This window comes from Narcine bancroftii, chromosome 1 (assembly GCF_036971445.1).
Source record: "Narcine bancroftii isolate sNarBan1 chromosome 1, sNarBan1.hap1, whole genome shotgun sequence".
Taxonomy (NCBI): Eukaryota; Metazoa; Chordata; class Chondrichthyes; order Torpediniformes; family Narcinidae; genus Narcine; species Narcine bancroftii.
This window is the reverse complement of record NC_091469.1, coordinates 222539690-222554108: the sequence shown is the minus strand read 5'-3', so window position 1 is coordinate 222554108 and position 14419 is coordinate 222539690. Positions and strand designations below refer to the sequence as shown.

The following is a 14419-nucleotide window of genomic DNA, read 5'->3' as shown; positions in this document are numbered from 1 at the left end:
AATGTATGCCTTTTGGGTTAAAAAATGCAGCTCAGAGCTTTCAGTGAGTTATGGACACAGTAGGGTGTCTTCATTTATCCAGACGACACATTAGTCACCAGTAGAACTAAAGAAGAGCATGTGGAACATCTGCCTATACTCTTTAGACATCTGCAACAATTTGGACCAACCATCAATCCAGATAAATTCGTTTTCAGACAACGGTCCATAAAATTCCTGGGGCATACAATCACCAACAAGATTGTGGTTTTGCTGCCTTCCAAGATCGATGCCATTACTGAATATTCCAGACCAATCACTGTCAAAGATCTGCAAGAGTTCTTGGGCACGGTTAATTTTTTTTTATCGTCGATTCCTTCCAGCAGCAGCTCTTGTCATGAAGCCTCTGTTCAATCTGCTGTCTGGTCAGGTCAAATCTATTCAGTGGATAGAAGGAAATCAAAATGCTTTCATAAAGACAAAGGAACTCTTAGCTCAAGCAACCATGCTGTTTTCCAGTCCTAAACATAGCCTTTCAACAGACACATCTGACGTGGCCATAGGGGGCCCTCTGCACCAGTATGCCGATGGACAATGGAAGCCACCATCTCCATGAAGCAGAGAAAAAATACAGCACTTTTAATAAAGAGCTACTAGCCATATATTTGTCCATCTGTCACTTCTGTTAATTTTTGGAAGACAGACATTTCACCATGTTCACAGACCACAAACCCTTGACCTTTGCTTTTTTGCAGGTGTCAACAGCAGTTGTCCTTCATTTCAAAATTCGCTGCCAGAATAATGCACGTTTCTGGAAAAGATAATGTAGTGGCTGATGTACTTTCCCGCTCAGTTGAGCTCGAGGCATCAGCTAAGGACCCTGGTACTGACTATGCGGCTCTTGCCACTGCCAAGCACAAGGCGGTGAGATGTCTATCGCACCTCGATAACCACCTACAATAGAAGGATGTGCTACTCTTTTGTGATGTGCCAACAGGACATCCACAGCCAGTGGTTCCAGCTTCGTGGAGACGTGGCATTTTTGATTCTGTGCATGGCCTTTCTCATCCATCCATCAGATCGACAGTTCATCCGATTTCAGACAGATTTGTTTGGCATGCTCTAAAAAAAGACATCACGCAGAGTGCAGAGTGCCCCCTATGGCTGCGTCAGATGTGTCTGTTGAAAGGCTGTGTTTAGGACTGGAAAATTGAGCAAGGTTGCTTGAGCTAAGAGTTCCTTTGTCTTTATGAAAGCATTGTGTAGCTTGCCAAAAAGTCAAAATCTATCAATATACGAAAGCACCACTACAACCCTTCCCAGCGGTAACTCGACGCTACAACCATGTCCATGTGGACATTGTGGGACCAATTCCAGTTTCACAAGGCTATTGCTATCTCTTCACAGCGATCGTTGGTTTACACGATGGCTTGAGGCAGTTCCCATGGCGGATGCTTCTATGTACTCTTGTGCACAAGCATTCCTTAATTCCTGGGTGGCTTACTTCAGCCTACCAGCGCACATCTCTTCTGACAGAGGAGCTCAATTTACATCTTCGTTATGGATGGCCTTATCTCGGCTGCTCCGTTCCAGGCTTCTTCATACAAGCGCCTATCACCTGCCGTCCAACGGGATGGTTGAACAATTTCATCGTCACCATACATCTGCCTTAATGGCCCATTTCGACAGTCCCAAATGGGCAGACTAGGGAATACCGTAGGCAAATTATCCCCTGTACCAGCATCATCACATGTACTACACGAACTGAAGGACTGTGAATACATGTTCATGCGTAGAGGAACATATGGACAGCCCTTGCAGGCGCCATACGAGGGACCATACAGGATGATAAGACAAACTAGGTCAACCTGCATCTTGGACATTGACAGGCAGCCTCTGTCATTCACAGACAGGCTCAAACTGCCTCTATTCAAGACGCAGGGGTCGACCTAAAAAAAAAACACCAGGTGATAGTGCCGGTACTTTTGGGGGGGGGGGGTGTTGGGGAGGTTTGTAGCAGCACTATAGATAGACAACTCCTCCCAGAAGTCTAGTGAACTGGCAAGGGGTGTCATAACGTGGCGTGCGTGGTTCAGCGTTTGAAAAGAATATGAGTGCGACTCAAGAAAATGAGTTCTGATTTACCTGCAACTGCATGCGGTTATTTCACGTTCATCAGCCACCACTGCGTTTTCAGTGGCTACCCTGTACACACTGAAAACAAAGAACTGTAAATAAAGAATTAATGTGAACAAGCTGACTGTGCAAAACTTTTGATCCCCCAATGATCACTGGATCGTACACCTCTGGCTTTCCTTTCCTGAAGTCAATAATCAGCTCCTTAATTTTGGTGACAATGAGTACAAGATTGTTGTTGGTGCACCATTCAGCCATGTTTTCAATCTTCATTTCGACTCATCCCCTTTCTTGAAACAACTCACGACTGTGGTATCGTTGGCAAGGAAATCCATGATCCTCGAGCTCAAGTGTGACTAATGAAGGCCAACACACTGTATGCCCTCTTAATCACTGTGTTAACTTGTGTGGCAACCTTAAGGGATCTCTGGATCTAGAACCCCAAGATCTCACTGTTCTTCCTTAAAACTCATTCATTAACACATTCAAAACAGGCCTCAGACCAAATCTCAAGTACATGAAAAAAAGATCTTCATCAATCTACCTCTGCCACACAATACTGCCCTCCAGCAATCAAGATCCAGGATGATACACTCGCACCTCCAATGCACCAGCTTCAGGGATATGGATAACCGTAGGTACTTCACATATTTTTTGCAGAAACAATGGCAGTGCAAGGTATTGATTCCAAATTCACTGACAGGCGACTTCTCCCAGTCCAGAGGCTCCGATCGCACTGAACCAGTTTTGATGGGCTGCCTGAATAGTTTGACACCAGACATCCAACAGAGGACCACTCCAAGCTCAATACATGCGAAGTCATTTTCAGGTTGGAGAAAACACTACATGATTGAAAAAACACTGAGTACCTCAAACCTCTCCTCCTATCCCACGTATGACAGAGCTTGCAGATCTTGGATAGGAGTTGAAGTTGAAACAGATGTCTTCAGAAGGCTTCATTGTCGATGGATCAAAAAATATATGTATTAACTTTTAGTAAACAATAACATGACCATACACCTAAACATTGCACCACAGAAAGATAGAACAATTCTCCTGTTAACGCTGGTGTAGAATTAAAAGCTAAAACATGAATTTTATACTTTACCAAAGTTCATTCTTTTACAAAGAATAAAAATCACATCAGCAATTGTAAAACTGAAAATAAAATGCTTGAGTTGTGAGAAACATTAGCAGAATTTGAAGTCTGCATTGCAATGTACTTTGTTGGGCTGGGTAATGATTTAACCCGAACAGCTGCTGGATTCACTGCCCACCATCCCCAGCTGCATGCGACACTTAGTTTCTCTGAATGTGGACGGCTGAACAAGCTGTTTTTTTCCTGATAGGCTTTTACCACGAGTAAATCAGAGGCCAAGAGTAAGGAGGTCTCAGCCCATAATAAACTTGGCAACTCACAATCGAGATACTAAAAAACAAAAATTAAGTTTTTACATTTAAAAATACAATTGATTAATTAAGAATAAAGAAAATGGAGTAATACAATGCAAGTACTTATCTTTCCCTCCAATTATCCAATTCAAATGCCAATACTCTTTTGCATCTGGACACTTCCTTCAGCAAGTGAACATTTAAAAATATGTACATGAAGCCTGAAATGAAAACAGAAATAGCTGTAAGACAGGCAATAACTTTGACGCCATTCATTACTATGAGGCATGGTTACCAAATAGCAATTTTTTGTGCATTTTTCAACTTGTGGACAAAATCCATTGCAGTCTGGTAAAATTGAATTGTTCATTACCCATTGCCTGTACTGTATTCCCCTAAAATATGCTAATGGTACAACATTCCTAGATTTAGTCAAAGGACTTAACTGCTGAGCATTTCATCTTTATGTCAGATTTCCACACCTGCAGTTTTATATTTTCACCCATGAAAAATATGATGCATGATCGGTTTCCTCAGCTGTATTGAAAATTAAGCATTTAGATGAATGATTATTGATATTATTTGTTTTCCTCAGGTTCAAAATCCAACCTATAATAGAAAGAAAGTAGATGGGCTCTGTAAGCTAACTCTACACAACTCCGATTACCGCTACATGATTAGATACCCTGCTACAATTTTTTTCCCCCCAAAATACGACCGGTACTTTCATTTGCAAAAATTATCTGATATAGACCTTACACTTTGGCAGAAGATACAAAATACTAAACAGGTCAAGCAGCATTAGGAGTGAGATAGCATTTCAGGCAAGTGACCTTTCAGCATTTCCATCATGTTTGGTTTTTATTTATATTTCCAATATTTGCACTTTTAAAAATTCGCATTTTGATTATATAGTCAAAGCAGCAAGGTCACAAAGCACATGCTGCAGATCAAAAATAGGGTTATCTTTGCAAAATTCAAATCATCAGGATTTGGTTAGCAACATAGCTAAGAGAGCTAAGGGACTCTCAGTGATACTAATAGTGACTCTACTGCAGGCAGTTCTGTGAAATTCAGGTACAAAATCTTTTATCCAACATTCTGAAAACCAAAACCTCAGAAAAGAGAACATTTTCCCCCCCATGGATGTCGTCTGCACGCCAAAGCTCACGGTTGGTGCCAAACATGACTTGATACGACCCACGCCCATACCTCAGTGCTCCTACCAGTCAGACGTGCCTCTGCTGTTCACGGACTTGGAAGACTGTGAAAATATCAAAAAGAGCTGCAGTCTCCTATGGGTAACAGATAAGTATAAAAAGTATCTGTCATTGTTGACTCCACAGAAAGTAGTTACTGCAGAAGCTGGATCAAGTTGTATCTGTGCATCTTACTGAAGATTATGGTATGGAAACTACCACTATACGACTTAAATAAGCAGAAAGATAAGTTATTGAAGCTTTACAGAGACAGTGATGACCAGAAACAAATTAAAAATAGGAAAACATTGCACAAAGCAAAAAGTGCACATCTTGACTGTGTACTGACTGAATGGGTACCACAAGTGATCAGTTAAAGACTCCAACCTGAAGATGATGGTCATCATATTTTCAGGTTTTTAGCTTAGTTTGAGCCAGTTAATGTTTGAAATTTTACTTAAAAATAAAAAAAATTATGTTCTATCTTGATCTCACTTCATTTACCCCCACCCCTTTCTAGCACCACTGCCACCCCACCCCCCACCCAGTCCTCCACCCCAAATCGAGAGATCCTTTTAGCTGGAGTGTTTCTTTATTTTGTGTGAATCTGAAATTAGTGCAATTACTTAATGTACCGCTGTTACTTATTCTGTTTTCTGAAAAATTCCAAATTTGAAAAAGTGTCTGGTCCCAAGGGTTTCAGATAAAAGATTATGTACCCGTATTACATATTCAGTATCATTATATGACAATAACTGAATCTTGAAAATGCAGTTTTATACCCAGTTGATCCAAACTGGTCTTCTATTTCCAGTAAATTTGAAACATGAGAAATATCAGAGTAGCCCCAATAAGCTTTGAAGTGATCCCTGTCCTCTTCTCTAAATGCAAGAAAAGAAAGAACACTTCCCTCAAAATTAGATGGCATACTTATGTTTTGAGGGAGGCCAATGAATGCAATGGAGAAAGGTTATAAAATAATTCCAAATGCTTTTTGTGAAATTTTCATGGTCTATTTTTTAATTGTTTTACTTTGGTCTTAAAATGCATTGTATTTAAATTGCATCAAGATTTATAGCTGTGCAAAAGATGGGGTCAACTTGAGCTCATTGCATACATCAAACTTTCTACCAAATGAAATTTAGAGTCCACATATAAACAACTAGAAATCAAAGTCAAAAACTCTTCAAAAAGCATTTTACAGAGAACTATCAAACAATACAGGCTTTATTTTCTTCATTATATTACCAGGTTTCTCTGGAATGCAATTTTTATTTTTGTTAGCTCAAGAAAACGCAATAATTGCAAATGGAAGCAGGTTCGGGTTTTCATGATTTAATACTCGTCTCTTCAGAATTTCAGCATGAAATCTTTATTTTTTCTATTATACAAAATTTGCAAATCCTTATCCATTCTGAAATGAAAATGTCTCTTTCCAATTTGAAATTAAAAATGAGTTAGCGTTGATTCCAAGTGCAAAAGTAGCAATTCTGTATGCACTCCAAGTGCCAGAGCTCCATTCCCGATTTTGCCAAGCACGTGCTGAATACACTTTGGAAGTTCCTTGTAAGCTTTTAAATCTTCAGCATATTGCAAAATCAGATGGTCAGGAAATGAATTAAACAGGTTCTTTCCTCGAACTTCAACTGTATTCAAAGATTCATCATTCATAACATGAAAGATGAAGGATAAATTATGATTTTCAATATAGTTTTTTAATAACATAGACCAGAGATAGGCACCAGATTCAAATTCAGTAGGTTTGATTTCATTCTCAAAATTTCCAGGCAACCCTTTATTGTCCTCCTTTTCATCTTCATAACTGGCACAAATATATTTCTTTGACTTTGGAGAATTGATACAATTTATAGGCCTTCTTCCATGATAGTCCTGTACCAAAGTAGTCCCTGCAAAAACAAGAGCAGAATAACATCATCCATAACAAGTGAACTGAAACATATTTCCTTTTCACCTTTGGGGCACATCCACAACTACTTTTGGCAGTTACTATGCCAACGTAATTGTCTGATCAGTTTACAGATGACGTCTGGATGCATTTTGCTTGGTGAAAAGATATTTTAAATGCAAAATATTCCATTTGTTTTGATTCACTTATTTCTAATTATGCAATGCATCATTCATTTTAAAGTGCTGTTGCCTTCCTCTACTGTATTAATATTTTCTAATTTAAAAAAAATAGTAATATCAATTTCACAGTGACTTTCATAAAAAAACCAAGTCCAACACAATTGCCTTTCAAACATCTATAAGAGCAAAATAACATGGCAAAGAACCCTGCCATTAGTCAGTTTAATCTCAGTCATTTAGTATGGATACAGGCCTTTTCACCCAACTTGCCCACAATAACCAAAATGTCCCAACCACACTCATCCCACCTCCCAATATTTCTTTAAGCCCATTCCATCCATGTATCTGTCAAAATGTTTTAAAAGTTGCAGTCATACCTTACTCATCCAACCCCTCCAGCAGCCCATTCCACTCATTCAGCACCCTCTGTGTGAAAAAAGTCAAAAAGTTGCAGGTTCCAGTTAAATCTTCCCCCCCCCCCCCACCCTCAAAACCACATCCTCTGGTTACCGATTCCCCGACTCTGGGAAAGAGACTCTGCTTTTGTCCAATTTACATCTAGGGCTCCAGGGCTCCAAGGAATAAAAACCCAAGCCTGCTCAACCTCTCCCTGTTAGTCAGAAACCACTCCCGAGTCTTGGGAACATCATCATAAATCTTCCCCGTAACTTCTCCAATTAGGCAGAATCTTTCCTGCAGCACAAGGATACAAACTGAATGCAGTACTGTACTCCAAAAGGAGCTTCAACAACATCTCATACATGACCTCATAACTTATACGCTTAATCTTCTGACTGATGAAGGCCAATGTACTGAAAGCCTTTTTGACTACTCATCTACATGTAAAACCCCTTTCAAAGCACTATGTACTGTTACAGGCCCAGAGGACCCTAAAACCCAGCAGCAATAGAAATTCACCAAGACAAATGGTTACCTAAACAAAATAAGTTTTTAATTTTCTTTAAACATTAAAAAATATCAAATTTTAACTTATTACTATTAAATTAACCTAACCCACTTCTAATTCTAAGCACATATGTATGTAATGTGTGTACAAGTTCAGAAAAGTTCTTTAACTTACAGTCCAATCTCACTTCTCACTCCTCCAAGTTCATCAGTATTATACAGTGCATAGAATTTGACATTTATGAATTTTCACCAAGCTTTGGTGCTCAAAGGTAATTGGATGTTCAGGATGTTTCTTGTCGGTTTCAGAGAGAGATTTGTTGCCCGTTAGACACACACAAACTGATTCTTTCCCATCAGCCACTTCAGTGACTTGCAGAAGAAACTTGCCCTATCAGGTTTTACAGATGATAACCTCTTCTTCTGCAGGTCACCACAGAGTTCCTTTTGTTTCCCTTATTTCAGGTGAAACACTCCAGCTAGTCATTTCCTCTTGTAAGGACCACAAGGGTTTTCAACAGGCTGAACTTGGAATTCATTACCTGTCTTCAAAATGGGGTTTCAACAAGATGTCAGCTTGCCATGACTTCAGAAAACAGTTCTCTCTCTCTGTGCTTGCAAAACCACACGGCCTTCTTAGAACAGCAACCAGACAGATGGTGGCACTGAACCCAAACTTCTGCGTCAGTTCATCTGTTGCTTTCGAAACAATAATCCATTACTCCACAGTATGTCCAATTAACACCTACTTGTGAAGTCTCTATAAGCATTCTTCAAAGATTTTGCAAAGGCACTCAGAACCTGGACTGTCTGGTTTGAGCAAAGCTCTGGCATTTTAAATGAGACCTGTTTTGTTAAGTGTTTGTGTTTATTTGTGACCTACACAACCCCCACAAACTAACTCCTTCAAAATTATCTATATAAAATATAATATAATCCATCACAGTACCTGGACTCCCTGATCCCACTGCTCCACAACACTCCCTCAGATCCCTACCATTCACTGGGTTGGTCCTACCCATATGAGACTTTCCAAATGCAGTATCTCACATTTCTCTGCATTACATTGTTGTAGAGCAGATGGATCAAGGAGTACAGGTACATAGTACCTTGAAAGTGGTGTCATTGGTAGATGGGTGGTCAAAAAAACTTTCAATACATTGGCCTTCATCAGTCAGAATATTAAGTACAGAAGTTGTGAGGACATGTTGCAGTTGTATGAGACATTCGTGAGGCCCCATTTGGAGTATTGCATTCAATATGCATGGTTGATGTAGCAGTTAGCATAATGCCTTTACAGCACCAGCGATTGGGTCAGTAGCTTGAATTCTGTGCTGTCTGTATGGAGTTTGTGCATTCTCCCAGTGTCTGCAAGGGTTTTTCCTGGGAGCTCCAGTTTCCTCTCATCACTAGAAATGTACCAGGGGTGTAGGTCAATTGGGTGTAAAATGGATGGCAAGGACTTGTGGGCAAAAATGGCCTGTTACCGTGCTGTATGTCTAAATTTAAAATGTAAATTCCATCAACCATTCCTCTGGCCACCTGCCCAACTGATGAAGATCCAACTGCAATCTTTGCCAACCTTCTTTACTCTTTACAATACCAGACACTTTAGTGTAATCTGCAAACTTCTAATCATGCCATGTACATTATCTTCCAAACCAGCAGTTATGAAACCAACACCAAACCCTATGGCACACAGTCACAGGCCTCCAGGCTGAAAAACAACTTTCAACATCCCCTCGGCTTTCTGAAGCTAATTCTTTATCCAATCTGCCATCTTAACTTGGGTACCATGCAAGCTAACCCTCCAGAGTGGAGCCTTCATGAATGGCTTTCTGAAATCCAGATATGTGACATCTTCAGCTCTGACATCATCATCAGTCTTGGAAAAAAACCTAAGATTTGTGAGACATGACCTCCACATCTGTGCAGACTATCTCTTATCAGCCTTTGTATACCCAAGTGTATGTCCATCTTCTCCCTCAGAAAACTCTCCATTAGCTTAACCAATCAGATGTTAGGTTCACTGGTCAGTAGATCCCAGGCTTTTACCTGCAGCCCTTCTCAAAAAGACACAACATTTACCACCCTCCAGTCTTCTGGCACCCCACCTACAGTTAATAACAACTCAAAAACCTCAGCTACTGCACCTAAAATCTCCTCTCCTGCTTCCCGGTGTCCTTAGATATATTTGATCAGGGCCAGATTTGTTTACCTTCATATGCGTCAGGTCCTTCAGCACCTTGTTAAATATAATATTGGCTGTTTTCAAGACACTACCATCGACGCCCCATGTTTTCAAGTCTCTCACCACAATAAAAACAGAAGTACCGTATTTTTAACGCACGTAACACGCACACGGCAAGGTAAGGACTTTAAAAGTCGAGTACTTACTGGGCCTAGGGCCTAGCAGTTCGGGTGCAGTGTCGGAGGAGCAAGGAGAGAGTGACAGGGTTAATCAGTAATGGCCAATAAAAGGAGGGCAAGGTAAAGGAGCAGCCCAGCAAGCGTGTGCCACAGCAAAGGAGTGGGACTTGGAGGCTTTGGCGAGCCGAGGCCCAGCTTGTTCTCATTAAGGTTGGTTAGTTGTTTATTTGTTTTTTTTTTCCTCCTTTCCACTGCATTTGAGGAGAGAGAGAAGGGATGAATATGAGAGTAGTTTGCTGTTCTCAGTGTCGGATGTGGGAGGTCCTTGAGTCTTCTAGCCTCCCGGACATCCATATTTGTGCTAGGTGTGCTGAGCTGTGGCTTCTCAGGGACCGTGCTAGGGAACTGGAGCTGCAGCTTGATGAGCTTGCTCTGATCAGGGAAAGTGAGGATGTCATAGATAGGAGTCACAGCTAGGTGGTCACACCAGGGCACGGGAGGAGGATAAATGGGTCACAGTTAGGAGATGGAAGGGGAAGAATAAGGTGCTGGAGAGGACCCCTGTGGCTGTAACCCTCAATAATAAGTACTCCTTTTTGAGTACTGTTGGGGGTGGGGGAAACAGCCAAGCTGGGGACTGCAACAGTGGTGGTATCTCTGGCACAGGGTCTGTGGCTCAGGAGGGCAGAAAAAGGAAGAGGATGGTAGTAGTCATAGGGGACTCAATAGTTAGGAGGACAGATAGAGGATTCTGTGGGCCCAGTAAGGAAAACCGGATGGTGGTTTGTCCCGTCTCCCCCCTGTTGACAATGTCTGAGATGTTGCTGCTCATGTCCAAGATATCCTAAATGGGAGATGAGCCAGAGGTCGTGGTACATGTAGGTACCAATGACGTAGAGAGGAAAAGAGAAGAGGTCCTGAAAAGTAAGTACAGGGAGTTAGGTGGGGAGTTCAAAAAGAAGAATTGCAAAGGGAGTAATCCTGAGATTACTGCCTGTGCCATTCAACAATGAGAGCAGGAATAGAATGAGGTGGAGGATAAATGCGTGGCTGAAGGGGTGGAGCAAGGGGCAGGGTTTCAAGGTTCCGGATTACTGGGACTTTTTTGGGGATACATGTGATCTATACAGAAAAGACAGGTTGCACTTGAATCCCAGGGGGACCAGGATTCTGGCAGGGCCATTTGCTAAGGCTACTCGAGAGATGTTAAACTAGAATGGTCGTGTGGGGGGGGGGGGGGGAGAAGAGAACCAAATGGAAGAGAACAGCAAGGAGAAGGTTAGATTGCAGAGAAAGCTTGTAGACAGTGTTGAGTGTAGAAAGGCAGGTGATAGAGAAGGGAGATGCTTTGTATGAAGATGGAGGGGAGATGATAGAAAAATAACAGTAGTGTTGTTTGTAAAGATGAGGGCAAACAGAGTTAGAAGTGAGAATTTTCTGAAATGCATACATTTTAATGCTATTGTAAGGAAGGTGGATGAGCTGAGGGTACAGATTGATACTTGGCAGTATGACCTGGTAGTGATTAGTGAAACATGGTTGCAGGAGAGATGTTATTGGCAGCTAACTATTCCTGGATTTTGTTGCTTTAGGTGTTAGTATTGGAGGGGTAAGAGGGGGTGGTCTTGCATTGCCTGTCAGGTGAAATATTACAGCGGTACTTAGGCAGGATTAGGACTTGGATGGAATTGAGGAATGGGAAAGGAGTAGTTACACTTATAGGGGTGTATCATGGACCACCTAATGGGGAATGAAAACTCGAGGATCTAATTTGTAGGGAGATAGCAGATATTTTGTAATAAACACAGAGTTGTGATTGTGGGAGATTTTAATTTTCCAAATATAGATTGAATAACCCATTCTGTGAAAGAGCTGGATGGATTGGAGTTGGTAAAATGCGTGCAGGCTAGTTTTTTTTTTACAGCAATATTTAGAGGTATCAGCTAGAGAAGGGGCAGTGTTGGATCTGCTGTTGGGGAATGAGTTAGGTCAGGTGACAAAGATATGTGTTGGGGATCACTTTGGATGCAGTGATCATAGTGCCATTAGCTTCAATGTAATTATGGAAAGGGATAGGTCAGAGCCTAGGACTGAGGTTTTGGAGTGGGGAAAAGCTAGATTTTAGGGGATGCAAATGGATTTACGAGGAGTGGATTGGCACAATTTGTTTTATGGGCAGGATGTAGTTGTGAAATGGAGGTCTTTTAAAAGGTGAGATTTTGAGGGTAGAAAATCTTCATGTTCCTGTTAAGTGAAATGACAGGGTCAAAAGTTTGAGAGCCATGGTTTTCAAAGGACATTGGAAAATTGGTTTGAAAAAAGAGGGAGACCTCCAATAAATATAAGAAACAAGAAAAAAAATGTTCAGGGAATACAATGAATGTAAAAAGAATCTTAAAGAAATTAGAAAAGCTAAAAGGTACAAGGTGGCTACAGCAAGCAGGGTAAAAAAATAAATCCAAAAGGTTTCTACAAATATGTTAATAGCAAAAGAAGAGTAAGGGATAAAATTGGTCCCTTAGAGAATCAGAGCAGACAATTGTGTGTGGAGCCAAAAGAGATGGGGGAAGATCTTGAACCATTTCTTTGGTATTCATTAAGTAGAAGGATATTGAATTGTGCAGGGTAAAGGAAACAAAGATGGTAAATATGGAAACTATAGTAATTAAGAGGAAGTATTAGGGATTTTGAAGCATATTAAGGTAGATAAGTCTCCAGGTCCTGACGGGATTTTCCCCAGAACTTTGAAAGAAGTTAGTGAGGAAAAAGCAGAGGTTCTGACAGTGGTTTTTCAAATGTCCTTACAGATGGGAATAGTACTGGAGGATTGGCATATTGCACATATGGCTCCTTTGTTTAAAAAGGGTTCGAGGAGCAAACCTAGCAATTATGGCCCTGCAAGTTTGACATCTGTGGTAGGTAAATTAATAGAAAGTGTTCTTAGGGATGAGATATATATCTGGAGATACAGGGTCTGATCAGGAACACTCAACATGGATTTGTGTGTGGAAGGTCACAATTAAATTGGCCAATCTTGTTGAATATTTTTTGAAGAGATGACTAGCAATGTTGATGAGGGTAGAGCAGTGGATGTTGTCTATATGGACTTCAGTAAGGCCTTCAATAAGGTTAGTACGGAAGGTTCAGTCATTAGGTATAAATTATGAGATTGTAAAATGGATTCAACAGTGGCTAGAAGGAAGATACTAGAGAATTAGAGGAGGCTGGTGACAAGCAGTGTGCCTCAGGGATCTATATTGGGTCCTTTGCTGTTAGTCATATACATTAATGATCTGGATGATAGGGTGGTAAATTGGATTAGTAAATATGCAGATGATACTAAAATAGGTTTAATTGTGGATAATGATGAAGATTTTAAAAGATTGCAGGTGGATTTGGATTGCTTAGAAGAGTGGGCTGAAAGATGGCAGATGGGGTTTAATGCTGATAAGTATGAAGTGCTTCATTATGGTAGGAATAATCAAAACAGGACATGCATAGTAAATGGGAGGGCATTGAGGAATGCAGTGGAGCAGAAAGATCTCGGAATAACAGTGCATCGTTTCCTGAATGTAGAATCAGGTGAAGGCGGCTTTTGGTATGCTGGCCTTTTAAATCTAAGCATGGAATACAGCAGTTGGGAAGTGATGTTGAGACTGTTTAAGGCATTGGTGAGGCCAAATTTAGAGTACTGTGTGCAGTTCTGGTCACCAAATTTAGGATATCAACAAGGTCGAGAAAGTGCAGAGAAGATATGCAAAATTGTTACCTGGGTTTCAGAATCTAGATTACAAAGAAAGATTGAACACATTAGGTCTTTATTCTTTGGAGCATAGAAGGTTTAGAGGGGATTTGATGAAGTTATTTAAGATTATGAGAGGGCTAGATAGAGTTGATGTGGATAGGCTTTTTCCATTGAGAGTAGGAGAGTTTGAAACAAGAGGTCATGAGTTAAGAGACAAAAGTTTAGAGGTAACAGGAGGGGGAACTTCTTTACTCAGAGAATGGTGGCTGTGTGGAATGAGCTTCCGGGAGAAGTTGTGGCGGCAGTGTCAATTTTGTCATTTATGGAAAAATTGGATAGGTATATGGATAGGAGGGGAATGGAGAGTGATGGGCAGGGTGCAGGTAGGTGAGACTAGAAGGGCAAAAATGGCCTGTTTCCATGCTGTAATTGTTATATGGTTATTATGTGCATATTTTACAAACCAGGCAACCACCCCCCCCCCCCCCCCGACCCTGTATGTTATATGTGTGTGCATGCTATACACAAATATTTTTACATGTTGAAACAATGAGCACAATTAATAGTGGGTGTGGAGAAGTCGAACAGCTATTTATAGCGAGTG

General features: G+C 40.8%; 1 protein-coding gene across 7 annotated transcripts in view; it reads right to left on the bottom strand.

Moving 5' to 3' along the window:
• Nucleotides 1-5697: 5697 nt before the first annotated feature.
• The window catches only part of slf1 (SMC5-SMC6 complex localization factor 1), a 102002-nt gene continuing 93280 nt past the window's right edge, over nucleotides 5698-14419 (bottom strand). For 6 of the 7 annotated variants that reach the window (XM_069891321.1, XM_069891315.1, XM_069891354.1 and 3 more), the window contains one exon: nucleotides 5698-6613. In XM_069891321.1, coding sequence (XP_069747422.1) covers nucleotides 6153-6613 — 461 coding nt within the window. In that variant the 3' untranslated portion in view covers nucleotides 5698-6152. Of the gene's footprint in view, nucleotides 6614-7171; nucleotides 7221-14419 lie in introns of all 7 variants that reach the window. The other variant, XM_069891394.1, reaches the window with a different exon arrangement.